The 27,690-nt window shown below is 47.9% G+C and overlaps 8 protein-coding genes across 9 annotated transcripts; 2 read left to right on the plus strand and 6 right to left on the minus strand.

Moving 5' to 3' along the window:
- Positions 1-6,225: 6,225 nt before the first annotated feature.
- PV09_08126 (uncharacterized protein) lies at positions 6,226-7,865 on the minus strand (the record flags this gene model as incomplete). Its single annotated transcript, XM_016361982.1, has 6 exons — positions 6,226-6,416; positions 6,470-6,518; positions 6,577-6,657; positions 6,715-6,764; positions 6,817-7,074; positions 7,136-7,865. The coding sequence occupies 6 exons, from the start codon at positions 7,863-7,865 to the stop codon at positions 6,226-6,228; spliced, it is 1,359 nt and encodes a 452-aa protein (XP_016210102.1).
- Positions 7,866-9,525: 1,660 nt separating this feature from the next.
- On the minus strand, positions 9,526-11,694 carry PV09_08127. 2 transcript variants are annotated; one of them, XM_016361983.1, is made up of 4 exons: positions 11,439-11,694; positions 11,301-11,388; positions 10,999-11,237; positions 9,526-10,945 (listed from the first exon to the last, which is right to left on the minus strand). In XM_016361983.1, exons 1-4 carry the CDS (start codon positions 11,490-11,492, stop codon positions 9,584-9,586), a joined length of 1,743 nt encoding a protein of 580 aa, XP_016210103.1. In that variant the 5' UTR covers positions 11,493-11,694; the 3' UTR covers positions 9,526-9,583. The 2 variants fall into 2 exon arrangements, with proteins under 2 accessions (XP_016210103.1, XP_016210104.1); XM_016361984.1 differs by having other exon boundaries at positions 10,999-11,388.
- Positions 11,695-11,860: 166 nt separating this feature from the next.
- Positions 11,861-14,546, minus strand: PV09_08128 (cysteine desulfurase, mitochondrial). Its single transcript, XM_016361985.1, has 4 exons — positions 13,900-14,546; positions 13,697-13,826; positions 12,789-13,456; positions 11,861-12,548 (listed from the first exon to the last, which is right to left on the minus strand). Exons 1-4 carry the CDS (start codon positions 14,341-14,343, stop codon positions 12,126-12,128), a joined length of 1,665 nt encoding a protein of 554 aa, XP_016210105.1. The 5' UTR covers positions 14,344-14,546; the 3' UTR covers positions 11,861-12,125.
- Positions 14,547-15,494: 948 nt separating this feature from the next.
- On the plus strand, positions 15,495-17,255 carry PV09_08129 (uncharacterized protein; the record flags this gene model as incomplete). The annotated part of the gene is made up of 7 exons (XM_016361986.1): positions 15,495-15,508; positions 15,639-15,693; positions 15,784-15,878; positions 15,938-15,957; positions 16,011-16,040; positions 16,098-17,174; positions 17,230-17,255. 7 exons carry the CDS (start codon positions 15,495-15,497, stop codon positions 17,253-17,255), a joined length of 1,317 nt encoding a protein of 438 aa, XP_016210106.1.
- Positions 17,256-17,867: 612 nt separating this feature from the next.
- PV09_08130 (uncharacterized protein) lies at positions 17,868-18,582 on the plus strand (the record flags this gene model as incomplete). The annotated part of the gene is made up of 2 exons (XM_016361987.1): positions 17,868-18,210; positions 18,296-18,582. 2 exons carry the CDS (start codon positions 17,868-17,870, stop codon positions 18,580-18,582), a joined length of 630 nt encoding a protein of 209 aa, XP_016210107.1.
- A 303-nt stretch (positions 18,583-18,885) lies between these two features.
- Positions 18,886-19,476, minus strand: PV09_08131 (uncharacterized protein; the record flags this gene model as incomplete). Its single annotated transcript, XM_016361988.1, has 2 exons — positions 18,886-19,241; positions 19,317-19,476. 2 exons carry the CDS (start codon positions 19,474-19,476, stop codon positions 18,886-18,888), a joined length of 516 nt encoding a protein of 171 aa, XP_016210108.1.
- A 1,208-nt stretch (positions 19,477-20,684) lies between these two features.
- On the minus strand, positions 20,685-22,551 carry PV09_08132 (uncharacterized protein; the record flags this gene model as incomplete). Its single annotated transcript, XM_016361989.1, has 4 exons — positions 20,685-20,872; positions 20,925-21,221; positions 21,333-21,805; positions 21,857-22,551. The coding sequence occupies 4 exons, from the start codon at positions 22,549-22,551 to the stop codon at positions 20,685-20,687; spliced, it is 1,653 nt and encodes a 550-aa protein (XP_016210109.1).
- Positions 22,552-24,899: 2,348 nt separating this feature from the next.
- Positions 24,900-26,589, minus strand: PV09_08133 (uncharacterized protein). The gene is made up of 4 exons (XM_016361990.1): positions 26,278-26,589; positions 26,111-26,215; positions 25,663-26,054; positions 24,900-25,609 (listed from the first exon to the last, which is right to left on the minus strand). The coding sequence occupies exons 1-4, from the start codon at positions 26,422-26,424 to the stop codon at positions 25,222-25,224; spliced, it is 1,032 nt and encodes a 343-aa protein (XP_016210110.1). The 5' UTR covers positions 26,425-26,589; the 3' UTR covers positions 24,900-25,221.
- Between the last annotated feature and the right edge of the window lie 1,101 nt (positions 26,590-27,690).

Raw genomic sequence — 27,690 nt, forward strand, 5'->3', positions numbered from 1 at the left:
AGGCCCCCTTTATATTCTCAGCAAGAACTACTTTCGGGCCTTCCCTTCTTCATGCAACGTCTTGATTATTGTACGATACTTTAGTACAGCACAACTGAATAGATAGTTGATAGCCTCATCAGTTTACCTCACGTGATAACTTGAGCAGATCACTTCTAGTGGTTCCGTGACACTATGCTAGACAGTTAAATTACGAAGAGTGTTATATCGGTAGAGACAGGATGTTTATATAGACCTTATTCTTGATATCCTTATTGCCTTGTTTATTCTGATTATTCTTAGTGAAGTGATCAGAATGATCACTCTGACCAATCAGCAATATCCTAGCCACCGGTCATTGGTTAACGCGCTCATTTTGATCATTTTTCCAAGAATGATCAAAATAATCACTCATGTGACAGATCACGTGTTACTTCGTAACACAGTAGTCTTAATCTTGGTATATAAGACTTTCTACACCAGTCTCAGTCTTAGTAGATAAGACTGTATATATGAGTCTTATTAGGAGCGATTGAGACTTGGTCATAAGGGACAGAACATCGGTCTATATAAGAAAGGCTAAATTTAAGTCTACGCTCATTGTAATTCAACTATCTAGTTTACCTAGTAGTTAGTTTGAATATATTCTTATACTCTTGAAGCTTAGACTACTTTAAATCATAAATATAACTATCTTATTATATTCCTTCCATAATAAGCTCTTGTTATACATTGTTCCTCTGCTCTAGGAAGCTAAACCCTTCCGAAGTGGCTTACATTAGTGTAGCTAGTCGGTATCAGGAAAGTATCCCTAACACCCTTATTCTTGATATCCTCATTACCTTATTTATTCTGATCATTCTTGGCGAAATGATCAGAATGATCACTCTAACTAATCAGCAACTCCCTGGTTGTCAACCATTGGTTGATGCGCTCATTTTGATCATTTTTCCAAAAATGATCAAAATAATCATTCATGTGATAAATCACGTGTTACTTCGTAACAGCCGCATGCTGACTATATTAAGAAGCCGCATACTTACCATGGCTGCCTCAGCGCTTTAGGCAGCCATAATGCAGCCAATGTGAGGAGGGCGCTAGCCCTCCATCCGGTAAGGCGTTGGCCGCGTGGTCACCATGCGACGGTGGACTAGACCTTAGTTATACATTGCTCCTTTGCTCTAGGAAGCTGAACCCTTCCGAAGTGGCTTACATTAGTGAAGCTAGTCGGTACTGGGAAAGTATTCCTAACATCTGCTTATTTTCAAGAAAATGATCAAAATGATCAGAATAATACTTACATGACTATTCACGCGTTACTTCGTAACACTCTCTCATCTTGGTTGCAGATAGCACCTGGATTAGATAGCTGGAATCCAGTTACTATAGGCCGCTCACAGCTTCCCTCTCCTGATTTCTCACCCTCAGGAAGGCCTTGACATCGAGTGTCCTACCCCCTGAAGTGGCGGTCAGCCTAAAACCTTTACACTATTTGCATATACTTTGTAAATGGAACCCGGGCCTGTCAACACCTTAGAACCCTAAATATAAAATGGAATCCGGGAGGGTTCCAACACACGATTTTGGATAGCTTACGATAGCAAAACTAGCTGGGCTTGACAAAATATTCATAACATAAACCTTTGAGATAACAGTTTTATTTGGGGATTTCTCAGCTCTAATGAACTAGAATTATAGTATACAGCCTCCATGTTATAGACATATGGTGACAAAGGAGTAAATAGAGATAATTGCAGACAATAGAGTACTAAGCTGGAGTTCAATGCTCGCAGCAGAACTAGACGTGCTAGGGGTGGTTGCAGTTGAGCTTGTGATACTAGCACTACTAGTTCCCGTGTTACTGGCTGCCCCATTAGTACTATCAGTAATGATGGCACTAGTTGTACTAGACCCGCCACTATCCACCGAAGATGTTGAAGCAGAGGATCCAGATGGTGTAAAATTGACTACCGTTCCGTCAGGGTACCTGTAGACTCCAGTGTCATAGTCAATGAAGGTTCCGTCAGATCCGTAAAAGGTTCCGTTATTTAGGAATGCTATAGACCCATCTGAGAAATACAGCCTCGTTGTTTGTGGATTCTGCAAATATCAGCAAATCATCTATTATATAACATTCTGTAGGTACTAACATAGCAAAATGGAACATTATTGACATGTAAGCACTCAATCGGTGCCGGTTTGCAACATAGCGAACCTTGACGTTTTTCAAAGACGTTATACCCGTCATTTAAGAAAGGATAATCATCTACAACATCGCGACGAACGATTGGGCTCATGGCTGCACTTTGCAGGCTAGACCAAAAACCACTGCCACCGGTTGGAGTAAGTGAGGGAGGTGCATAAGCAGTGCTGGCGCCAGGCGCAAGACACGGAACATAGCCTGATGTAGCACACTGTGCATGCACAGATACAGAGAGGGAAAGAAAGGTAAGAAAGGGAGATAGTCTGAGCATTCTGGCGTGAGAAAAAAATTGAGATTTAAAGTTGGAAGAAAAGACAGGCTCAGCATTCAACATAACTCTTCTAGTTATATAGGACTGACAAAGTAATGAGCCTTTGTTCGCTACAAATCTAGAATAGGAAATTTAAATTAGCTTAACCCCATTTGATCTCACCGGTGCTAAAGGTGTGCGCTGGATGTGAGGCTGGAATTATAGTGGCGTAGATCATGGGCAACGCTAACGGAAGTGTAGCGAGCCGTTAAGCGAAATCTGTAATGGTGTATCGAAATTATGCGATTTTGCAGAAAGCTTGTCCAATTGCTTGAATCTAATTTTAACATAATCTGCAGGTTATTGGCCAGCATATCACTGTGCGGCTGAGTTCAGGGAAGAGGAAGAAATGCGAGTACAAAGTAGGCTTAGCATGTACGCCTAGGCCTTCTTTTGCTGCGCCAGGAAAAAGGATATTTTGGATTGAGGCCCTGGACTTGAGCTTTGAAATGGGAAAAGAGTGAAGGTTGAGCGGCCTCAGATGTGATTGAGGCTGTGAAACCATAATCGAATAACCGATGTCGAAATATCCAGGCATAGGCATGGCGGTAGATAAAGATCATCGCCTGCACTCGCCCGCAGGCATTAGACAAGGTGAGCATCGTCACTTACAATTTTGTATCTAATAGTAGTCGTATTATTAGACCTCAACCCGGTAGCGTGTTGAACTTTGAGTTGAATTTTCTAAGTGATGTGCATCTTGTTCAAGCTGTACTTCTCACTGCGATAATAGCACAACTCCTGTAGATTCTTCCAAAGATGGTAGCTATGGCAGCCAGAACTAACAGGATAACTTACAAGGAATCTTGGTCTTGACTCGATTAGCTGATAATTTTCTCAAACGTCTGTCACGGTGCCTGCGTTGTTGTTCGGTATGATCCACTTTCTCCGTAACATAACTACTTCACCGGGTCAACTAGGCATAAGTTCGCAGAATAAAGCCCATCGACTGTCAAATAATCAGATAGTAACATCCATTTGCGGTATTGGCTTCATAAACTGGTGAGAAAGACCGTACATCTTAGGTAGCAGCGCGAATAAGGGTACCATCCGGGACCACACCGTTTAACATAAGAGCCCATTACCAAATAAAGGTCATACTACTAGTACCACAGCCATTCCTGTAGTGTATAGCACTTTGCAGCTTGTGCTCGCGAAATCTATTTGTGCAGGCTCGAGATTAATACTTACAACAACACTAATCATTTTCTGCTCGAGTTTCTCACCAACACAAAATGATCTCACCGCATTTGCAAGTGCGATGGCATCATCCCGACAAGCCATAAATACATCCATCGGTCTCGATAACGAGCTTCTGGTAGGACGATCCTAAGAAAAGGCGAACACAGATCATATGTGAAGAAAGTGTCTAAGTGAGGCAAACAAGTTTCTTAAAGGTCTCTATTCTCCGCTATGTATAACAACAAGTGGAGAATCGTGAAACAAAGTGCATCAATTGCTTTGAAATCAACAAGAACAAACTTGGGAGCGGGTTACTCAAAGAAGCGCCGCAGAGGCGAAAAGCTAAGTGAGGGCCTGATTCATAATGCTATATCAGCTCAAGTGCTTATCTCAAGAAGGCATGCTTCCCAAAAAACGCCACCAATCGTACAAATGTCACATTTTGCTGCGCTTAGCCCATTCAGTAACGCTTGCTTTGAGAACTGACTTTACTCCGATCTTTTCTCGGACTCTGGCTCGGAAATCGAAATCTCCGCGAATCGGTAGCTTCAGAAAGATGTCGAGACGGAGCGTTCCCTATGCATGAACGTCATGTACTGTACGTGCTAAAATAATGAGCCCAAGAACGACTTGAGATTGAAAATTTATTTATCATAAGCCAAGGCTATCTTGATTTCTGTATGCGAAGTTCTCTTCAGAGGGCTCAACTATGTCAGTGTTCACAATCCGAATAAACTACAATCAACTAAGTTAGGCTGCAACTGGAGGCGCCTACTGTAATTACTTGTATTCTCGGCAAATTGCCTCTCGTCATGGTCTCCACTTGTCGAGAATGGATGTTTTCTATTGTTCTTTCCATTTTCGCTACAAATACTTGATACTCGTCCACATAGACTTTGCATTTTGCGTTGGTATTCTCCATACAAGGTTGGCCAATTGCAAGGTTTGCAACAGGTTTCATTCTTCAGCCTTGTGAGTTGTTCACTAGAAAGCATTCTGAATCCCACGGATCTATCCAGCTTTGTGCAAAATGTCGAATAGATCCTAGAGATCGCATGCATAGCTTTGTTCGGACTATGGTGGTGAAGACTCTCATGATGGCCTATAGCGCCCCGAAGGTTTATGAATGCCACAAATGTCGAAATGACACTGGTATCGAAGCTATGTCCAGACTCTGCCTGTACCAGAAAATCTTACCAAGATAATAAGGAAAACGGAGCATCCTGGAGCTATCAAGAAACGAGGCCCAGACTCAGCGCTTTTCTCAAAGTTGTCAAGTTGATGAGCTACTGAGCCAATAAAGTTGTATCTTTGAGTCATCGAAACATCTACCTCTCATGTACGTCAAGATTTTTTAGTCGACGGCAGCAGTGATTTGTCCCGATGGGGCTCGATATATACGTTAGAGCGAAGCGCGTCAAGATATTCGTTCGGCGGAATTGGGATGATCCGAGCGCTCGTAGTTAGCAACTGCCTTGAATCTAAAGGAACTTGAAGAGGTTACGAAATTTAAAACGCGAAAACATCTTCCCTTGATAGTATTTTCAGAGCCAAGGAGATAGCATTTACTGACGCAGAGGGATGGACGGAAGAAAACTCTTTAGAGAGAGAAACGATATTGCTGGATCATATGTATTGGGCGGATGCCGAGATGAGTTGAGAGGGTAACTTAGTTGTCCTTCGAGTGAACTGAATTCAAATAGGTTATAATTCTGACTCTGCGCAGGTCATAAGCTGGTGAATACATAACCTACTAACTTAGCTACCATTACTGCCAGTATTCCGTCTATGAGCTTGTCAGTCTAAGCGTTGGGCCCAGTGGACACTCGCTGACCTGGCCAAGCTTTGATAGTCCAGTTCATTTTTCTGAAAAGGTCAAATACAGCAACAGTGCGAGCGGGCTCTTGACCCAGTATTGCCGACTGAGCGAAACAAGATTTGCAAATAAATCATTTCCCTCCTGCAAAGTCCAAATGCAGGGAGCACGCGAATTCGACCGGAAAGAAATCCTTTCATACGTATACCAGTATTACGTGCACCGTACAGCAGGGAACATTCAAGATAAAACGTCGGCTTGTGGGAGATCCAAAGAGATCTCTCTTCCGCTTCCAGTGGGCGCTTTGATTCTCACAGAATTGGCCACCCGAAGGGTGAAGATTCTCTGCGATAGAGATACTTGCTGCTCTTACTTTCGACCCGTAAGCCTGCTATGTGGCGGGAATGTACGTGTTTGGAAATGCCGTTCAGATGTAGTTTTAGAGGAACAATGTTCCATTTCTTACTGTGCACAGACTCTGATACGCACTTTGAACGCGATACCATATTGAATCAAATAATTTTGATTTGCATTGCGGAAGCAGCGTCCATTTTCTCTTAAGAAGGCCTACCAGATCTATCCAGATTGTTCAATGGCCAGAATCTTTGCTTTGCTAAATCTCGATAAAAGAAATGCTACTACTGGATTTACTATGATCCGTTCTGAAAATAAGGGTTCCAATGTCATATCCTTGTTGTGCTCAGGTTATGATTTTGCAATTAATCTGACATTTCGTCAAATCACAGTCCATTTTGGACTAAGCGCACCGTCGAATTCCGCAATCAAAGTATCGATTACTGGTTCCAAAATTGAAATTGGCCAACCGGACATGAGTGTGGGAATAGACACGTCCACCTTCTTGCAACCGGGACTAACTGGCACACCTGCGTGCCTCTCTTTCATCCACTCAAAGGCACCAGGGAAGTCTGTTGGTGTAGGGTCAGTACGAGGCACAGCTTATGATATTACTCGTACGTACTAACTACAGACTCTGTCGCATGCGCTAGACCCAGTTGAGACTCTTCATACTGGGGAATATTGTAAGTGATCTTATGGTTACAATGGTGTTTAGGCCGGCATGCTTACGTAGATAGTGGCACCTTGCGCACAGTATTTCTCGTACAGGGCGCGAGTGAGATTTATTGGGGATACTTCATCTGCAGCTGTCTGCACACAATTTGATCAGTATTGGTATTCGCAGAGCTCAGCACATGTTTCTCGTACCTCATACAGATACCAAGGAGCCTTTGGCGTCGAGTGTATGCCCATCGTTGCTAAAGACATGTTACCAACAGGCTTCGGTATTTAGATAAAGGGTTATTTTACTTGAGTTGTACAAGATGGAGGAGGGAATCTCATCACTCCATGCGTCGCATCCGCGTGTAAAGTAACTGCAAGTCGGGATCGTCGTATATTTGTCTGCGATTCCCTGAATGCTTAGTGTCTCCGCCAGCCAAAAGTCGGCTGCTTTTTCCGGGATCAAATTTTCATCGAGCCAGCTTGATAGTTGAGGATAGTCGTGAGAAAGGCCAACAAGTGTGATCGGGCCCCAAGCAAAGTATCCAGTCCCTTCTCTGATGAATTCTACGTCTGTTAGCCTTGGAACCGAAGCAAGATAGCAAGATCTCTGGAGAACATAACCTACCAGAAAGATATGTAAAGTTGGGAACTAAGCCTCCAAGTGCGATTCCGGCTATGTCAAGCTCTGGAGCATAAACAGGATGTAGTTCTCCCGTCCATGCGGCAGAAATTCCGCCCCCCGAGTAGCCGTTCAATGTGATAATCGCGTTAGATGATAATCCAGTAATATGCTCCGACTGTAGCATCGCACGCATGCTATCAAGTGTCGTATATGCCATAGTAGGGCCCGAAGGAAAACTAGCTTCAGGTCCATTGTCGTCAGGCACGGCGACTATCCAACCCTGATCAAGAGCCTCGACAAGCGGGCCAATCTGCTCCTTCGTAAAGAGCATGGGATAGCATGGTCGCAATGTCATCTCGAGCGAGGGATTGTAGTTCGGACAAGGCGTGTCTGAGAAATATATATAAGAGAATAAATGATTGAAATTGGGGGATTCGGGAATAATGGCCGTAAGCACGTTTGCAATCGGTGTACCTGCAGCATTCTGAGTCCGGTACTGAATCTGATACATTTCTTTCACTGGAATGGCAACTACGTTGTCTAGAGACAACGGTCTTGGAGCAGGACGCCATTTTAGAATTCCGCCGGGTGGGACCGACGTGAGATTATCAGGTGCAGCGTACCAAGTGTCGTTTCCCGGCAGTGGTGGAGGTGGGTGCCGCTTTTCCAGCTGGTGAAGAGCAGTGGAAGTTTCCGCTGGTGAGCGATGCCATGGATTGATCGTTGGCGACATAAGAACGAGTGACGGAAATAAGGCAAAGAGGATTGACTTTGCCATCTTCGAGAGAATAAGAACGCAAGAACTGCTGGAGCTTCAGAAAGCTACCCAAGCAGTGAAGCTGGTACGGCAGCTCCTAAAATAATATGTCAACTTTAGGTCCTCCATGGCTCGCAATCGCACATGGCTCTGTATTGCGTATGCAAGACTGCAGTAGCCGGCGGTTCATGTTTCTGTTCCACTAGAACTAAAGCCCTCACTTTACGCCACATTAAAGCACGTAGAGAGACTGAAGATCGACTCTAAATTCGGACCTAATTAAGGTCCACACCATGTTTGGCTTCGTATGTTTCCGTGTATGGTGTCGAATAAAAGATTTTAAGAGTCAAGTCTTCTCTTGAAGCCTGTGCAGATCTCGTAGGGATGGGCCTGTTTCGGCTAATGGACGAAAGAGAACCTCAGCCGAATCTATATGTGAGGCAGGCATGTGCAAATTCCTAGGTTCATAATGAGCAATTTGATCCTCGGGAAGGAATTTTATCGAAACTTCAATGCCGTCAGCTTGAATGCAGCGGCTCGCTACGATATGAATGATATCATGCACCGTTCCACCGGGGAGCGGATGCGAGGAAAATGAAAAGCACCTTTGGCTCCCCGCACGCCAGTCAAGGGTATCATCATGACTGCTCGCTGTTGCGTACTCTGCTGCGCTACCGCTGCCAGGGGAAGTGAGCGCAGCCAGACCACCGTGCTGGTTTCATGCCAATGGATGACGGCTGTTCTTCGTGATACGGATCTTTGTCGATCGGATTTTCTGGCCCTTACTGACTATCAAATGGCACGTTGTCCTCTCGCATCTTATCATAGGCTCATCAACTTCTTTTCTAAACAAAGTAACTGGATTCTACGGCGTTTTATTAAAGGCCACTCCGCCACCATCTCTACTGCGGATCGACGCCCGTCGATGGATTTTCAATGGACCGAGCGGCCTGCACAAGTGCTTTCTTTTTAGCGTGAAACAAAGCCATCGCAGGTGATGAACTTCCCAGCCGTCACATTAGACATAAGGATTCGTAAACAGCCCTCAAATGAAAAAAAAATCCTCCTCGGTTATGTTCAACACACTCTGCAAAGCCATTGGAACAACGGCTCCAGACGTGAGAAATCTGGGGATCTGGCAGCTGATTTCGCCATTCTTGAGCGTACCCCTCGTTTTTCCCCACCGACCTTTCATTACTCTGAAAGCTCAACTCGTACGATTGCGCAAGAGTTTATCTTCCCTTATAAACAGGCTGCGCATCGCAAACGCAGCTCGTTTCCTCCCTGACCCTAGTCATCCGTATTGTGGCTTGAACCTGGGGAAAGCACAGGCTCAGAGAGCTTCATGGCACAAATTCACAGTGGTTACCAGAATCACATGGTCAAGCGCGTCGTAAGTGCAGCAGCTATGACAATGGCAAATTCATATTTGGTCCCCTTGGCGCAGTTTTAATATCTCCATAATTGGAGGCGTCATTCAAACTGGGCACGAACTTGCAAGTTCTCCTCCCCAATGAAGCGACGGATTGACGACACAATAAGCAGACTTCGTCATAAAAGGAGTTCTGGCTTCGATGGGTGCAATATATGAAGGGTGAAATACCATGGGGGGAGGCCAAAGGAAAGGTAAAGGGAAGGGGGAACTCCCTAGTTCTTAACACGGTCTATTACAGCGAGTTAATAAACACTCATTTTCAATGTCTTCTATGTTCATGGAATTCGCCCATATTGAGTCCCATGCCAGCGCTGGCCTTTTTTAAGACCACTTTGCGGAAGAACTCTTCTCGGGCTATCGCCCTCATCTCCTTGACATACTCCTTCACGCCAATTCTTCCCCTGTCCAATGCCTTTCCCAACGCCAGTCGGACATATCTCGCGGCCTGCTCTTCCGCCACAGCATTGTATACCTGTTGGCCGACAACAGTTGGACAAATGATAAGAGTATCGATTTCAGGCCGCCTTTGAGTTGCTGCGTTGGCAATAGAAGAATCGATTTGCGTCAAACCTTGTCGAAGAGCTGATTCGTTGCCATCGAGGATGGAGGACAGCTGAGTGAGGGATTCGATCTCAGCCTGAAGTGTTTGTTGCGCGTTCATGAGTGCATGATGCTGCGCAATTAGAGATTGTACGGCAGCGTTGTTGTTTGCAATAATCTGACCGGCTTGCGAGCAAAGCGCCTGCGACAGAGCGTGGAGAAGAGCATCTTTTTCAGGGTTTGGTGGAACAGGTGGCACAGGTAGTTTTTCAGCTGGTTGACTCTGGCCTGGAAGCTGTACATCTAGAGGAGAGGAAAGCAAGTCAATCTGAGGCTGCGGAGGTGGTCGACGGGGGAAGTCTTGCTCTATTGGGTGTTGATAAGGATGCTTTTGGGAAAGCTGAAGGTGGCTTTGGGGTATCGGTTGAGGCAATGGCTGCGGTGGCTGGTAAGGAGCATGCGGAGGGCGAAATTGAATATCAGCTGGAATATGTTGCTCTGCATATTGCGCCGGTTTAGGTGGAACATTACTCAAGGACATGCTCGGGCTCACTGGACTCTCTAGCTCGTGATGCGATTGTTGCTGAGAGCGCACGTGGGGGGGCAGAATCCTGACTGGCAATGGCCCGTCATTTCTGCTTCCCTGTCGTGAATCAACTGACGTCTGCGCTGGCACGTAGGTCGCATCTTGCCAGTGCTTATTCGGGACATAACCATCCCCTCGGACGCGTGACAGCGAAATCGGAGGCATAGAAGCACCATGGCTTGACTGTCGAGCTCGTTCATCCGTTGGATTTATTGACAACGACCGCGAAGGGTCCACGTCCTTTGGAGGGAGCGGAGGAGGAACTTCGCCATGCTGTCGTGGATAGTTCGTACTATCAATGGATGAATGCGAAGTTGGCTGTCGAGACTTCCTCCACTCCTCCGGCGGAGGAGGTAAGGGTGGAGGCGGTGTTGGGGCTGTCCGAGCTACCGATTGTTGAGGACGAGCCTGCTGTGTATGTTGCTTCGAGACGACCGGTGGCTCTTTAGCAAATACTTCTCGAAGAATGGCCACAAGATCCAGCAAGCTAGACTTCTATTCTTGCCCGTCAGCAGAAAATCTATTCAAGCGACGACGGAGATACTGACATCCCAGAAACCAGACCATTTCGCCAGGTAGGGATGATAGATCTTCCCTTCTCCACTGACGTGCTGCCCAGGTCGAACGAGCATCGTCTCGTTAGGAACCACGAATCCTATGGGAGCTTCGCGCGGGTATGCATGGGGAATCCAGAGATGAATGGGGAAGTGAAAGACCTGGCCGCGAAATTCAACAGGTATAGTGCCCGCCAATAGCAGCAGAAGTGCCGACGTGCCGTGTTCGTATGCTATCATGTGCCTCTTAGATCTCAGGTTCTATCATCAGACGTATGCGGGGAAGGTGTGCGCACTGTACACTTCCGTCTTGGGCCGTAAGGAAGGATAATGGAAGAGAAGTTGGGCCGTGTCACTGTACGTTCTGTTGATGTCATGATATTCCTGCGCCTGGTCAGCCTACGCGGCGAACTTGTTTTCAGGGGTTTTATTACGCTTGTTAGCACGCTGTACAGCCAGTTGAGGACGTTGTCCGGTACGGGGGGCATCTTGTCCGGTTTGCGCGCCAAGGTTTGTCAACGCCGACACGTTTGACTGTACAGCTATGTTCTGTGCGGGTGGTGATTTTTACGACGGCATGAGCAAGCGTATGGGAGCAATTTCAGAGAAAGGTGATGCAAGGTTCCTTTGGTGCCCTTGCAGAAATAACTGCGAGGGCGAAGGGCAAATTGATGAAGGCGACTTAAAGACTGTCCGGCGCGAGCAAGTCGGTCGTCAACCTCGTCATGCGGAGAGCTTGAGCTCGGACACCCCAATGTCCACTTTCGTCACTCCCCACAGCATCGCATCAGCGTCACGGCGGCGCCGTTATAGCAGAACACGGATTCAACGCATGTCAACCTGAGCCACAACGAACTGGGGGGGGATGTCTCTTTCAATTACGTGTGCCTGATCGACTATTGTCAATTGCAAAGGAGCAAAGGTCGTTCTCAGTATATAGACGTCGCTCATAAATCCTTGAACGTCCACAGCCAAAAAATTCCCATGTTTACAAAACAGTGCATTTTCTTTGCATCCGCGAGAACGCACTGAAAATGTCGAAGTCATGCTGGATGCATAGCGAGAGAAAGGTTGGGAGCGCAGCGTAGCCCGGCGCGCAAGACGACGAAACACAAGCCGGCTCAATGCTGGCTCCATTGAATCGAATTCAAGTCAATACCCTCCTGCACCATTTCCCACAAGGGGCTAAGCTCTCTTAAGAAGTCCACCCTCTCGCTGACAGCCTTGATCACGTAGTCAACTTCTTCCTCGGTTGTAAACCTACCAATGCCAAATCTAATGCTGCTGTGTGCACTCTCATCACTGTTGCCTAGAGCACGGAGAACATACGACGGCTCGAGTGAAGCCGACGTGCATGCGCTGCCTGATGAAAGAGCAATGTCCTTGAGAGCCATGAGCAACGATTCGCCTTCCACGTAGGCGAACGAAATGTTGACACATCCTGGGTAGTGATGTAACGCGTCGCCATTCAGATGTGTATGCCCAAGCTGGAGGAGACCAGTCTTGAGCTTGTTGGAGAGATGTGCAATCCACTTGCTATCATACTATTGGCAAAGAGTTAGTTAGTAGCGTCCAAGTCGTGAAGATTGAGTGCACATTAAGGTTCTTCATTGGCAATCATAACCCCTGCTGTTTCTCAACACAGCACGTCTGGACGAGCTTGCGCCCGTGACACCCAGCCGCGCTCTGCAAGCCATGCATGTATAAAGCTTTTTATAATCATGGAAGAAAAAAAATGCGGAAAAAACACCAATTGCTGGCAAATTAAGAAAGAAAGCACGTACCTCCATTTCCTCTTTGCAAATCCTTGCAGCCTCACCCATACCGATGGCGAGTGGTGGGGAGAGCGTCCCGCTTCTCAGACCGCGCTCTTGGCCACCACCACTGATGATCGGGTCGAGTCTAACCCTAGGCCGTCTCCGAACGTAACATGCACCAACACCTTTTGGTCCGTATATCTTGTGGCCGGATATGGACATTAGGTCAATGTTCATCTCATTAACGTTGATTGGGATTTTTCCAACGGCCTGCGCCGCGTCGGTGTGGAAAAAAACCTTCTTCGACCGGCATAGCTTTCCAATCTCTGCTACTGGTTGCACCACGCCAATTTCATTGTTGACCGTCATTATGCTAACTAGTGCTGTTTCAGGGCGGATAGCGGCCTTGAGCTGTTCCATGTCGATCAGACCGCTCTCTTGTACAGGCAGATACGTGACCTCGAAGCCCTCATCCTGAAGGTGCCTGCACGAATCGAGAACGCACTTGTGTTCCGTCTGACATGTTATGATGTGGTTCTTCTTGCCACCCTTTTTGAAGAAGCGAGCAACGCCTTTGATACTCATGTTGTTGCTTTCAGTCGCACCGCTGGTGAAGATGATCTCTTTCGGATCGGCACCTATGAGGTCGGCGATGTTTTTGCGCGCAGCTTCGACTGCCTTTTCGGTTTCCCAGCCTAACGTAGGTCAGCGATCAAGAATAGGGCAAGCATTGTGTTCCAAAGAGGAAAGTAAGGATGGTAGGCGACGGGTATGCTTGCGTAGGGTGTCAACAGAGCGACACCGCAACAAGATTGTGAACAAGGGGACATGCGGACGAGTAGCTTAGCCAACTCAGTGCTCGGGGTTGCGATCAAAGTGCTCTGCGAATAGTCAGCATCGATCGTCTCGTCGAAGATTAGAGCAGAACATACTACCATATGCGTGAGTGCGGCTGTGAGGGTTGCCGTATAAACCCGTCATGAAGGGAAGCATTGCGTCGAGAACTCGAGGGTCCATCGGGGTGGTAGCTTGCATGTCCAGATAGATCGGCCTCGTTCCTTCGTCCTAGGAGGCGCGTCAGCAATACTGAGAGAGGCGGTGCCAGGTGGGAGGGACAAGGGACATAGTGGGAGAGTACCATTATAGTTGCTTGTTTGAGCATGCCGGCGACGGGACTCATCATCGCACCAGCGTCGAGCGACTGTGCGGCAGGGACCTGGGCATCACTGGGAGCAAGACCCGACTGCTGCATAAACTTCTTCTGGTCCGCTTTGATGGCGGTTTCAACATTGACTGTAGCCTCGAGCGGATTCGTATGGGAAACATACGTCCTGCAAGACCGATGGCGACTTGTCGAGGCATGGGTGGCGGCTAGACGCGCAGTGCGAGAAAGACATGGCGACGAAGCAGCGGACCGCGAACAGGTCCGCAGAGCATGTCTTGCAGCGGACGGGATGTGTGACATGATCAAGGCAGCAGAGATGGAGAACGGTAGGCTTTGTCGATGGATGACATGCCGATGCCTGCAAGGAATAGTTGTAGGTCGCGAAGCTCGGGGCCTGCGAAGAACGTTAATGAGCATGGACAATTGTCATTGGACCGCTCCGATGCCGCAGACGACCCTACACAAAGGATGCAAGCAGCACACCAGACGGTGCAGTTCATCCACCCTCAGCCGGCACAATCTCGTTGCATTTATTCACAGTCATGAGTCCCTATTTGGGGAAGAGAAATGGATTGGATTTTGATTTGGCTCTAGGCCTGCAGCTTCAGTGTGTGCGTCTGTTGGTTTTTTTTTGGTGTCGGCTCTACGTCTTTTTTGTCTTAGCCCGGCGAAGGTCAGCACGCGTAAAGCGGACTCCCGATAGTGCGGCGCTTGCTAAAATAGACTCAACGCTATCTCACGTGCCTTTCATCCCCTCATTTCGCCCTCTTTGGACGTGCAAGTGACGTCGGCGTAACTTTGAAGTGCAACAAAAATTACAAAAGTCAAGGTGGCCAGGCCTGAGAAACAAATGGGAAGAAAGAGAAAAAGCGTACGCGGGATTCCTCTCGCCAGGTGCTGCAGTGGGAGGTCGCTTCTTTGTGTGCGTGTGTGTCCGCGTACCGCATGGGCTCGTACTGAAACCGTTCCGTCAGTTCGCTACTGTAACTTAAGATAAGTTACAGTGGCTGGGAGCGCTGGTGCACGTGGGCCGTGGCTGAGCCTGAGGCTGGTGCTTGCGCTGGGCGCTTTGATTCCGCCGGTGCCGTCATCGTCGTGGGGCTCAGCCAGGCCACGGCACGTCCACAGCGTCCAATAAGTGCAGTGAATCAGTCCCGTTGTGCGGCCACTCAAGCTGCTGGCTGACGTTCCGGCTCGGGTCAACCCCCGCTGCGATGAGCATGATGATGCCAGTGATGCAAACGGCTTAGGTTCCTGTCCTGCCTGTACCACCACGACATCCACATCCCACAGCCACAACCTCATATACGTTCACTCGTCCACGTCCACGTCCTCAATTGCATCTACGTCTGCGATAACAACGACACCACCCGCCATCACTCTCCGTGCACATCCTGTCCTCGCCCCTCTGCCGTCCCCACAGCGCAACCAAGAGACCTGTCCTTCCACACATCAGCCACATCGTGGAGCCACAGTACTTTCGCACACAACTCCTCCCTCTTCCTCTCAACAATCCCCTCCCTCCGTCTACTCGCAGGCCGCACGATTCTCTGCCGTGCTGAGCAGCCATGAGCTGGAAAGGGTATGCATACATTTATATTGCCCTCTTTCCCGGCGCCATCTCTGGTTTTTCCAGCGCTATTTTTTTTCCTGTTCCTATAGCCGGTGCTGCCGGTCCTGGTTGCGCAGGAGCTGACGGGTTTGTGTTCTAGGTTTACCAAGCAGGTGGCACGCGCTCCGCAGACAGTCAAGCAGAAATTCAACCTTGTTAGTCTCTCTCTTGCTCCGTTCGCCTTTTCCAACCTGCTGCTATCCATCCACTGTCTTGTCAACCCGCTGACTCGAACGCATGCCTAGGGAGACATCTCCAAGGATCCAGTCTACATCGATGCCGAGCGACGCTTCCAAGAGCTGGAAAGAGAGACCAAGAAGCTCCACGACGAGTCGAAAAAGTAGGCCGAGGCCCGCAGATACACCCTGTCGCGACCAGCTGCTGACCCTTCGGTTGCAGGTACTTTGATGCTATCAACAGTTCGTGCACCCCGAGCGCACGCTCCCAGTCAGCTACTAACCTGCACACAAAGACATGCTCAACCACCAGATAGAGTTCAGCAGTGCGTACAACCTTCTCCGTCACACAAACCTTTCGTCTTGAGCTAACCGGCCCGCAGAAGCATGCGCTGAAATATACAGACCTATTTCAGGTCGCGTATCCGACCCGGACTCTTTCGTACAAGAAGGCAACCCTGAGGGTATAAGAGCGTGTGAAGAGTATGAAGAGATTGTCAGAGAACTCCAAGGCACGCTTGCTCCAGAGCTCGAGATGATTGAGTCACGTGTTATCAAACCCGCCGACGAGCTGCTCGAGATTATTAAGCAGGTGCGCAAGATAGCGACCAAGCGCGACCACAAGCAGCTCGACTACGATCGTCATCGAGCAACTTTGAAGAAGCTACAGGACAAGAAAGACAAGACTCTAAAGGACGAGAAGGCGCTATACAAGGCTGAGAACGACGTTGAGGTAGCCACGCAGGATTACAATTACTTCAACGAGCTGCTCAAGTCAGAATTGCCAAAGCTCTTCCAACTGGAGCGTGAGTTCATCAAGCCTCTGTTCCAGAGCTTCTACTATATGCAGCTCAACGTGTTCTACACATTGCACGAGCGCATGCAGAACATCGACATTGGCTACTTTGACCTGACCCTGGACATCGAAGCGGCCTTCGAGAAAAAGAGGGGCAACATACAAGAGCAGGCCGAGGCTCTTGCCATCACAAAGTTCAAGACCACCGGCGGTCGACTGAAGGGGCAGAGCAAATATGCCTCAAAACCTCTAGCCATTGAAGCCGGCTCTTCGACGACCACTGCGGGAAGAAGTAAATACGAGGCCATTTACGGAAAGCTACCGTCATCTTCGACTTCGACGCCTTCCACCCCAGCCATCACACAGCATGGCGAAGAGGGTGACCCGAATCCCCCACCTCCTTACAGCCCGGTGAGCCCAGCCTCCGCCAGCCTAGCGGCTGCAGCACACAAGAAGGGCCCAGCTCCACCGCCTCCAAAACCAAAGCCGGCACGGCTTAGTGGTCATCATGTCGAGACCGTGACAGCTCTGTACGACTACGAAGCTCAAGCCGACGGCGACCTTAGCTTCACCACTGGTGACGTCATCGAGATCGTCAGCCGGACAGCAAACACGAATGAATGGTGGACGGGCAGGATTGGTAACCGGCAAGGACAATTTCCAGGTGCGTTATGTAGCTCTTTTTGAGTCCAGTCGCGCGACTAATTGGTCCATTTTAGGCAATTACGTGCAGCTGAATGGCTAGGCTAGGCTCCGTGTCTTCCATACCAGGGTATTCGCTATTCTTTAACCGCATCCTCACGACTGTTGAAGGTCATGTTAGATTGTGATACACGGCTGTTTATCGCTCCAAAGACGAGGAGGGGGAAAGGTGATTGAAGATTTTGCTTGGCGGGCACAAAGGTGGAAATTGAAGGGCAAGCATTAATGTAGAATATTTGCGTTCCCATCAAACTATGGCCCGACAATCGGGATATGGTTGCTTATATGCCGAGCCAGGAAAGTGCAATGTTTAAGCTCTAACTTGCCTGGTCTAATATGTGTCGGCGGGACTTGAATCCAGAACGCAATATCACGTGACAAGCACACGAGGCATCTGCCAGATTCGCGCAGTCCGTTCAGTCTCACCCTCGCCCCACATCCGATATCAAACCACGATGATCCAGACTTCATCTTCTGCAGTCATAACAGCCTCGTAATAGTAATTGCGTTATAGTTCTTCAAAAAGAAAAGTCTCTGCTTCTGCTCCAGACTCATCGTTTCAAGATATTCCTCCCGTTTATTTGGCGTATGTCCCCAAACCCCCGTTTGGAGTTAGGACGGTTGAGGACACAGTGCTTTACCATATCGTGCCACAATGTCCTCTCGACCGTCCGTGAGTGGCCGAAAAGCAAAAGGCGAATACATTGAGACAGATTCTGGAAACAAAGTATCTCGTCGCGCCGCCATCAGCGGCACGCCAAACATCACCCTTGCGGGCAAGACCGTCATCATGGCTGAAGCGCAACTTCGAGGAGATCTCACGCGATCCAAGGCGTCCACATCTACGGACCCGAAAACGGCGAAGCAGTCGAGCACGGCCATTGCGATTGGACGATGCACCATCGTCTGCAGCGGAGCAGTGATCAAGCCTCCGGGAAGGATGAGCAAAGGCTCGTGGACGTATTATCCAATGAAAATTGGAGACAATGTTTTCATAGGTACGTATAAAATTGGAAAACTTTGTCCTCGTGCGATAAGTTACCCTTGTATCTTTGACTGAAATGCTTAACCGTGCCTCCTCAGGGCCCAACTCTCAAATCTCATCGGCAGACATCAAATCACACGTTCACATAGGCGCCAATTGTGTTCTTCAGCCATTCTGTATCATCCGAGAAAATGTCAAGATACTCCCTGACACAATCGTACCTGGGGGAATGGTCGTGCCGCCGAACAGCGTGGTGGGCGGACGACCCGCCAGGATAATTGGTGAAGTCGGAGAAGGCTGGGGAAGTTCTGTTGCTGCAATTGGCAGTGGTGGAGAAATCGTCGAAGGTGGCGACTTGAGAGAATTAGTGCGGAGCATCCGGTAGATAACTTTGCGACTTGTAGATTAAAAACTCGAACCAAGCTCCTCGATGTTCCCTTTTCAGTGAGGACTGAGGCACTTGGCAAATGCATGCTACGAAACCATATATACGGAGTGGTGTTTTCGGGGCCAAAGGATTGCAGCACAGTTTTTTCAATTTGGGAGAAACGTCAGGGAATCTTTGTTCATCGTCGACTTAGCACAGTTGATGGATTGTGAGAGTAAGCATAAGTATCTATGGTATTTCCTTCACCTTTACCTTATTCGTTACGCCGGGCCTAGGACATAAGTCATTCAAGGTCGGCCATCAATTCTTGGAAGTTGCTTCGTCGATGAACTGCGTTATGGCCGGGACATTTGCATTTCCTTCCAGTCCCTGCGATATGAACTTTCCAACTTCAGCACCGAACCATTCGCCTACAGCCCCGCCGATAAGGTTGAAGATTCCAGGCTGTGGATTTTCTACCGCATTCTGGAGAGCTTCTATGACTGGATCGGCCGAGCTGTCATCTTGTGACTTGCTCGCAGGTGCGCTTCCACCGTCGAATATGTTTTTAATGTCTCCAACCGCGCCACCAACTGCGTCCCCAACGCCGCTCGCTGCTGCATCCCCGATAATACCGCCAAGTCCAAGGCCCAAATTCGTGGCTAGAATTATAACTCCTTTTCCCCGGCAGTCAGCTCTCCATTGCCATTGTCTATTCAAATTCGAGACGAAGTAAATAATTGAACGCTTACTCTTCTGGAAGCTGTTTTCAGCATCTAATCTTGTGGAAGAGCGCTCGTGAACCAGTTGCTTGGATTGGAGACTGTTTGCATCATTCGTTCGCAATGGCAGTGCTGATATGCTTGGTGCGACGACGACGGCGACGACGACTAAAGAGCCGAGAAGCCTCATTTTGGCGGTACTGAGCGCTTTGCAGTGGATTATCTCCAAAGGCCGTGAAAATGCAAATGGTACATTGTCAACCTAGCAGTACTTTTCGGTTTGTCACATGCTCTAGAACTATCAACGAAAGGCACAGTCCTCAATTCCTTCAGACTCCAATGGTACATCGGTCCTGGAGTCATACTTGGAAAAACAGCCGATGAAACAAATGCAAGGCCAGCCATCTCATGCCGAAACCCTTATCCTTAAACGGACCAATCTCCTGATTCAATGGCGACGTGGGGAGACGCGCCGCCGTCAGTCAATCATGTCACTCAAAATTTCCCTGTCCAACTTATGCCTCGGGCTCACGTGCTGTGGGGGAGTCATGTGGGGTAATCTGCATAATTGCGGAGTATTAGAAAGCGAGAATGCCTGGGACAGATCCCTGCGAGCCTCAATTTCAACGTTCAGGATAACCTGGCACCTAGGCCCTGGTCGAACGCACAGAGAATCGACAACCGGAAGCTGGACCGCCCACGATGCGCCGTCGCACGGCGCAGAAATAATCAACTATGCTGACGATATTTTGCTCGTTGGGACCCCGCGATGTGCATACGAGACGCTATGCTCATAACTTCCATCCCGCCTTTCGATGCAAGGACAGCTTCTCATCCAGGGGGGGTGATTTTCCGTCTTGGAAACTACGGACAGCATTCACGATCCTTCACATAGCCATTTTCCAAATAGTCGCTCCATATTCGTTCTATCTTGTTCCTAAACCATAGGGCACTTCTTCTTACAGCACTTAAAGCCCATGTGAAGGTTTAGCAGAGTGCGCTGCTGTCGCTGCGGCTGAGCTCTCGCATCCTTGTTGCGATCTTGCACCCATGAGAGTAGATAGCTTGTTTGTTTAACCTTTATTCCGGACTGGAATTTTGTAGCATAGCGATTCTTTATTTGATCTGAGAAGCCTATATGGCCATGCAGAAAAGGATGGTCCTATGAGATTGTTCTAGCCCATTAGGAATCGGGGTTCAGAAAATCGCACTGATGGCTTGTCTTGCGAATTCTGGCTGGCTTTAAGTTTACAGCACAATCAACAGCAATGCTCTTAAAATCGTCATTTGACTTTGTCGTTATCATTAAAAGCAAATTGCTATGTATCTCTAGCTGGCTCTTGAACCGAGAAATGCTTTGATGCCGAGTCAAGGGAATCAACATTTTCGAAACGATGCTCATGAATTGTATTTGCCCCTCAAGTCAGACAGAACCTTTTCTTGACTCTGTTGCTTGACGGGCTCGAGATTTTTGTACTCTGATGGCCCGACGTGCCGCATTGCTTTGCAGTAATAGTCGTACATTGTGGATTGACCAATACTTGGAGTGCCCTTGTTATCAAGTCCAAGCCGAATCAATGTGTTGCCTTTACATGTCAGTATCCTCTCCTTTATCTGTGTTTCTCGTTATCGACTCACCCTCGGGATCATAACGAGGCCAGCCAAGATTCGTCAGACCGTTTTCGGGATCTTTTGCGAAAGCCGCCCAGGCATTCATGACGTTTTTGATCATCAACGTTTCTTCTGGCTCGTCAGGCGTTGCGCCTTCTTTTCGTTCTGTTGCTCCCATCACTAATGGGACGTCACTGACGTGGTATGCACCCAACCCTCCAAGGTTTGTGTTGTTCCATTGTCCCATGAAGTATGCTCTCCACACCGGTACACCAGCGTCGTGTCTAGCTTTGGCAGCTGTCGCAGCGGGACAGTTGAAAACCCCTGCCTCTATGAACTTGAGAAAGAAACGCAGCGCTGCGGGGCCTGTATCGCTTGAAACACCTAGCCACTCGTACGCAGTTTGCACTGGCTGGGACAGAAAGCCAACGATACCGGGTATTGTTGTTGCCCAGTCTAATCCTGCATTCAACGCTCCAAGAACTAGGTTCCCCTCTGCTGCATTGTTCGTCACAAGCATTGGTCGTCTTGCGAATCTTCCCTGTTCTTCACGATCCCACGCATCTGCAAAAACCGTTTTGTTGTCTGCAACGGGCCAAAAAGACAGGATCGTGGTGACGCCATATGCTACTCCGGCTCCAGGGCCAGCATTTCGAATGCCGTCCATAATCTTACTTCCATCAAGTGCTCTCATACACGCGATTGATTCTGAAGGAGACGTTGAGTTATCACCGCAGCCTACGCTTTTCGATACCTGCCACCAAACCGTATCGTCCTGACTATTAGCGGCCAGCCCTGTGACGGTTCCGCTTTGCGATATGTATGCGTTGGCGATTGGATCGTCGACATATGCATAGCTAAGATGATCAACCGAAAAGCCTCCAGCGCTTTCGCCAAAGACCGTAATGCTACAATCCGTCATCAGCAGGAAATTTACATGATGTGAGACGGTTACTGACCGTTTAGGGTCTCCCCCAAAAGCCGCGATATTGTCCCGAACCCATTCGAGAGCTAGTCGCTGATCTAGTAATCCAGGATTTTTCTCTTCCGTGAACGTGGCCATGTTGAATCCAAACAGGCTTAAGCGATAGTTGAAACTAACGGCAACGACGTCATGCTCCGCCGCATATCTTGCAGGACTGTACCAAACTGCTGAAGTTGCACCGACTGAAAAGGCTCCTCCATATATCCACACCATCACCGCCTTGGATTTCTCACCCGACTGTGGCTTGGTCCATACGTTTATCTTTAAGCAGTCTTCTCCGAACGCGGTGTTTTCATCTCCAGCTAGAGCTTTCCCAAATGCCAGTAAGTCTTGAGGTATGTCGGGAAAGTCCTTTTCAGCAATTGCGAATACACCATCCACTATTTGGAAGCACTCCTCTGAAAATTTGCTGCCGTCGATCTCATCATTGCTCACGTACGCCTTGGGTGCCGAAAATCTCAGGTCTCCAACAGGATTCTGGGCGTATGGTATTCCCAGATACTCTGAAAGACCAGAATTTGCTGGCCAGGGCGCCTCATGACCTATGACTGTGCCGCTAGTGGTCTTTACCTTCTGCCCAATAGTCCATGCTCTTTTTTCCTGGTGAGGTAATGAAAGGCATGATTTAACACTGTATAGGAGCAGAAGTAAGAATGATATAGCAGCCATTTTTGTGGACACCAGTGTTGGAAGCCCAATCGCGGGTGACCGTGTACAAAAGTTATAGTGCCGCTGCCCATGACTCGCAGTTGTTGAACCCATGCCATACTTGTACACGGCATCTAGACCAAATCAATACCTAGAAACTTGATTTATTCTCTCAGATAGCTACGTGTTGTGGAGTGGACGCGGGTGATGCTTGTTGTGAAGGCGATCGGCGCAAGGTTCGGTGACCGGCATTCTGTTGCAACTTCCCGAATGAACAGTCACATGTTTGCTGAACCCCAAAGATCCGAGAAAACATATTTTCATTGAGCGCCACTGGCGCCAAATGTGGTTGCGGAAAAACGGCGAACCGAGCTTAAAGTGCTTTGATCAAGGATAACTCCACAGTTTACCTTGTCAGTTCCCCACGACATTAGGCTTGTCTGGGTTTTCGCATCACAAAAAAAGATTTGGACAAGTGACGAGTTGGATGTACAGTCGTGAACTTCAAATCTCAGGCAACAATGCAGAGGGACGGACCTCTAAAGATTAAATTTCTGATTGTTAATCATTCAATTCACCAGCGAGTGTATATCTTCTTGTTCAGACTGAAGGTCAAAATCAGTGAGGCAGATATTCAAGACGGTACTTATCCTTTTCCATTAACGAGACGCTAAACGCTCGTAAAGAACATTTTAGGGACCATTGCAGATAGATGTCAGAGCGAAGAGTTACGATGGCTACTTGGAAGAGTTCCTCGTTTGCGGAATAAACCAAGCCGGAGTGAATCGCGGTATCTTCCTTTCTGGCAGCCCGGAGTGGACGAATCCGTTCAACTACGAGTTCAGTACGGAGGCTCTGTGAGTTACCCGATGGTGTCAAACTGTAAAGGCTAGAATCAGTCACTAGCGTATTCTGGCCCTGGAACAATATCTCTATCCAGATGGAGCATCCGGTTAGAATCCAAGAACCACTTTTGACAATGCTGCTGGAATCTCAAGACTTATGTTTCTTATTCGCTATTCAACTGGGTGATTAATCACATCAATTGGCTTTGGTCACTTCGTGAGTTCGACCAAAAGTCTGGTGAAAGCTGAGGATGACTGCATCACCATCAGTCTCAAACGGGTTATATGCTATGCTGAAATATACTAAATCGAAGGTTTTCGGTGCATTAAATAAGGGAAGAAGTACGGTTATTATCGCAAGTATTCTCGATCCGTCGAACTCTATTTAGTGGCCGTTGCCTCTTCCGATGACGTACTACCGGCATTAAGACTATTCATGCCTTTGCAAAAGATACACTTCCTACCTTCGCGCAAAAGCTTAGATATCACATCACGCAGTGTTTGTCTAATATATTCTTGGACGTATTCCTAATTTCATTCCATGACCAAATTGAGGAATTGGCTGCAAAGAGATATTATTGAAGATCCTAGTTCCATAATTTAGGCAAGCTTACCGTTAAATTTATATGTGTTCCCATGGGGGCCAATATTAATACGGATATGGAGCTCGTCATTTTTGAGACAAAAAGAGCTTTACTACGGAATTCCTTCGCATATGCTGATCTAGAAGCTGTGTGAGGTCAATTTAGCGTTGTCTACTACCCTAAGCCACCTAAAGCTGCTGATGAGCCATTTCCATATTTGAATCACTTCATTATAAGTCAGCGCAACGACTCACAAAGTAGGCCATTCAGAGCTTGATGAGGAATATTACCATAAATTACACTAGACTCTCACGTTTGCATAGTTCTCAAGTCCTCCATTGTTATTTCGATTTGAACAAAAAGAGATATGTATGCTTATTCTCAAGTGAGAATGTGGCGCAGGTTGAGACGCGCATCTTCCGATAATGCAGGCAGCTGCTTAAATGACTTTTTGAAAGATCGAACTTAGATTAGATCCAGAAACGTGGAATCTTGGAATCGAAGTAGCTGCGTGTGACTGTGGATCACTATACTTGGAATGCCACCAGAAGTCGTTCCTCAACCCCCATGGCGACACAAACACGTCTAAATCAGGCAAAGAAAACCATAAATAAACCTTCGGTTGTATTTCCTGACCTTTGGAGAACAGAGATTATTGAATCCACCAGTGCAGATTTGTCTGCATGAGGGTTCATCCGATCCAGGCCAAAATTAATTTTTAAACAATCTGAATTTCGGACAAGCACTAGACACTTTCAAATGCACCGACCAATGAAGATAAATATCCTGCAAGCGCCTTGTAAGTCTTCTCAATTCCACTCATGTCCGGCGATAAACAGAGGAGAGATGGTGACGATAGTTTGTTCATTTGTAGAGGTCCTCGTTCGCATGGGGACCAAAGCATCTCTCACCCTCCAAAGATTCTGACAGAAGATTAGACAGTTAACATGAATTAATTCATTTATTTATCTCCGTTCTAAATGTCATGGTGCAGCAGGCCTGTGCCGCACGATCTAAACATGTTCGTCGTATAGTTCGGTTTCACGCGAAGTCCAAATTCTGTGCAATTGTTTTTTCCTCTTGCCACCTCCACCTCCAGCATTTCGACCAAGGATATGAAATTGGCTAATGATATGGCCTCAGCATATCATAGTTTGCCCTAGCAGCTGAAGTCAAGTTTCAAAGATACCGCCTCATTACACCGAAAACTATATCACGTTCCCCAGCACATCTAGACCCAAGCTCCGGAGAAACGTACCCTTTCAAGATGCTGTTGAAGGGACTTTCACGGAATCTTTGGGATATCCTATTCCCATCATTCTGTATGATTTCGACTGTGGTGGCATGGTTCGACCAGGATAGTATTGGTCGTAAAGCCGGTCTTCTTCACTAATGCTAGCTTCAACTCCTTTATGAATGTTGCGCATTCTATAGCTCCTTTGAGTACTTTGATTATGCGAAGAAGCGACTGTTGAGTCCATCACACCCAGTTTTGTTAGCAGGGGTCGTAAAGTAGCGATTGAAGTAGCGATAATTGCAACGTTGGCCTCCACGATAGACCAAACGGCTATCACCAGATTGTCGTACGTAAAGTCGGCGTTGGCCAAGTTATGCACCTCTGGTAAACGGGCGATTGTAGCAACGCATGTTCTAATTGATTGTCAGCGACAGTGATATTGAAAGATACGATAGTGTTTACTAACACCGAGCCCAGCGCAAGAAGACTGAATACCGAGATCTTTTGCCTCTGCGACATCTGCAAGCTTCGAACCACGAAGAGAGGAAGAATTGCAAGTGTGATATCACCGAACGTCATGACAGCGCCATGGGCATAAGTTGCTCTGGTCATCGCCACTGGATCTCGGCAGCGCCCATCAGTGACCCCGAGTGCTTTTGTCCAGAAAAATTGAATAGGCTCGCACGCAAACATAATAAAGAAGAAGTAGAAAACTGAGAAACCGACTGTGATTGCAATAACAATCCAGACGCCCCAGCTAATCCAGCGCTTATCAGTAATGCGCAACAACATCAAGCTGAACGAGACCTTGATGAGACAAGTCGTCGTGACATATAGAAGCTCAGAGACATAATATCCCTAGCTCACACGTAAATACTTTTTTTGTCTTTTTATCATTTTTTGGAGATTAGTACCTTTAATGCACCTGCAACCCTCGATGGAGGCAAGTCGGTTATATGTTGTCCAACACCATAATGCGTGCCATACATCGCCCACGCGGACAAGCCATTGTTAACGCACTGCATACAGCTCAAGTTAGTCCCAATACTAGCTTCACGTGCTGCAGCTGATGCGAACGTACAAAAGCCAATACTGCGAATACATCATCCCATCCAAAACTCTTTCTAATCAAGGTTCTGGTGTAGACTCGAAGCGGCACCACAATCCACGTCAGGACGAGGAAGGTGATCGTCACACCATCGAGAATTCTGCCACGTCCTCCAGACATTCTGGGTGCCCACCTCGGGCGAGCTCGAATCTAGGCGACAAAGAGAGTGCACTGAAATGGAGAACGTACAAGTAGAGATGTGGATGCGTTAAGAAGTCAGCACCTAGGTGCAGTCGCCCACGGTCTTAACGCAACGGCTAGCAATAGTCTGCACGTTAGCGTGGCACAAAGATTTGCATCCCGGGCATGAGGCGCAATTGTCTCCTGTGTGGAAACTCGGGGTCCGGTAGCTTGACCACTGGGCCAACAACAGGGTGAGCTCGAAGCGATGACTGACTCGTTCCGGAGCATCAAATCTTGGCCCTTGACACACTTGAGATTCAGGAGCCTAGGTAGGGTGGACTCTGTTCATCGGATTGCTTCAGCAGCGCTCTAAGTGTGATATCATGGATGGAGGAAAAACAACTCGAGATAATTAGGCCATTTGTAAAGTGCATGGTCGGATTAGAAGCACTCCCGCTTGTATACCTTAGCCATTAGGTAGCGAGCATGAAGCTCCGAAAGGTACGGAGAGCAATCCAGAATTTGACCATGCCTCATCAGGGTTACTCCAGAACCAAGTTCCATAACCATGGATTTTTAGGCGTTTGGCAGACAGCGATCTAAGCTATAAACGGAGTTAGTGCAAGCATTCGGATTGCGGACGGGTCTCCCGCTCCACTTGGAACCCACTCACAAAGTCGCACTTGAAGTCCGCTACGTTACCGAGTGAAAATATCCCGCTGCATGTATACCATCCGGGGATCTGAACCAATTCTGCTATGGATCTACAGAGGCTGACAAGATGAACATCCGTCAACCACGGCGATGTAGTTGTTTCTTCCAGGAGTCCTCAAACCGTCCACAAGGAATGAGCATGAACTCGTCATCAAGGTCCGTCGCCCCTGCGCCTTGTTCTGAGCTAAGCAGGCCGTCATTCAAACCTGAGCACAACAATTGCTTCAACTTAAGTGTATATGATGTTCCTGCGCCTCGTACAACCTTATGGCCGATTGGATGGTTACGACAAACTGAAAATGTCGGAAGTGCGTCTACAGATGCACGCCACGTATATTTGGCCGATTCAGCATGTGGTCACAGAACGAACGCCTGTATGTCACGCCTGGGTGGTTCCTTATCCTTGCTTACGTTCTGCACGAAGTCAAGGAACAGCTCAATCCTAGTTGACATTTGTCCGTGCTACTGCGTCGGAACCTTGGAGTACCCATTCATACTACTGTGATTGCGCGACCGAGTCCAGCGGTAAAGGTTGGCGCTTTTCTGGGC

Source organism: Verruconis gallopava, assembly GCF_000836295.1.
Source record: "Verruconis gallopava strain CBS 43764 unplaced genomic scaffold supercont1.37, whole genome shotgun sequence".
NCBI lineage: Eukaryota > Fungi > Ascomycota > Dothideomycetes > Venturiales > Sympoventuriaceae > Verruconis > Verruconis gallopava.

Excerpts from the sequence above, each read along its gene's own strand:
- PV09_08127 (XM_016361983.1), bottom strand. The coding sequence starts at position 11,492 with ATGCCCCCCGTACCGGACAACGTCCTCAACTGGCTGTACAGCGTGCTA. Across the intron at positions 11,389-11,438 it reads TGTACAGCGTGCTAACAAGC|GAATATCATGACATCAACAG; the intron begins GTAATAAAACCC and ends GACCAGGCGCAG. Across the intron at positions 11,238-11,300 it reads GCCCAAGACGGAAGTGTACA|CATACGAACACGGCACGTCG; the intron begins GTGCGCACACCT and ends GGCACATGATAG.
- PV09_08128 (XM_016361985.1), bottom strand. The coding sequence starts at position 14,343 with ATGCTCATTAACGTTCTTCGCAGGCCCCGAGCTTCGCGACCTACAACT. Across the intron at positions 13,457-13,696 it reads CAGCCGCACTCACGCATATG|GCTGGGAAACCGAAAAGGCA; the intron begins GTAGTATGTTCT and ends GACCTACGTTAG. Across the intron at positions 12,549-12,788 it reads TTTGCAAAGAGGAAATGGAG|TATGATAGCAAGTGGATTGC; the intron begins GTACGTGCTTTC and ends CTTTGCCAATAG.
- PV09_08133 (XM_016361990.1), bottom strand. The coding sequence starts at position 26,424 with ATGTCTGGAGGACGTGGCAGAATTCTCGATGGTGTGACGATCACCTTC. Across the intron at positions 26,216-26,277 it reads TATTCGCAGTATTGGCTTTT|TGCGTTAACAATGGCTTGTC; the intron begins GTACGTTCGCAT and ends AGCTGTATGCAG. Across the intron at positions 25,610-25,662 it reads CTTCTTGCGCTGGGCTCGGT|AACATGCGTTGCTACAATCG; the intron begins GTTAGTAAACAC and ends ACAATCAATTAG.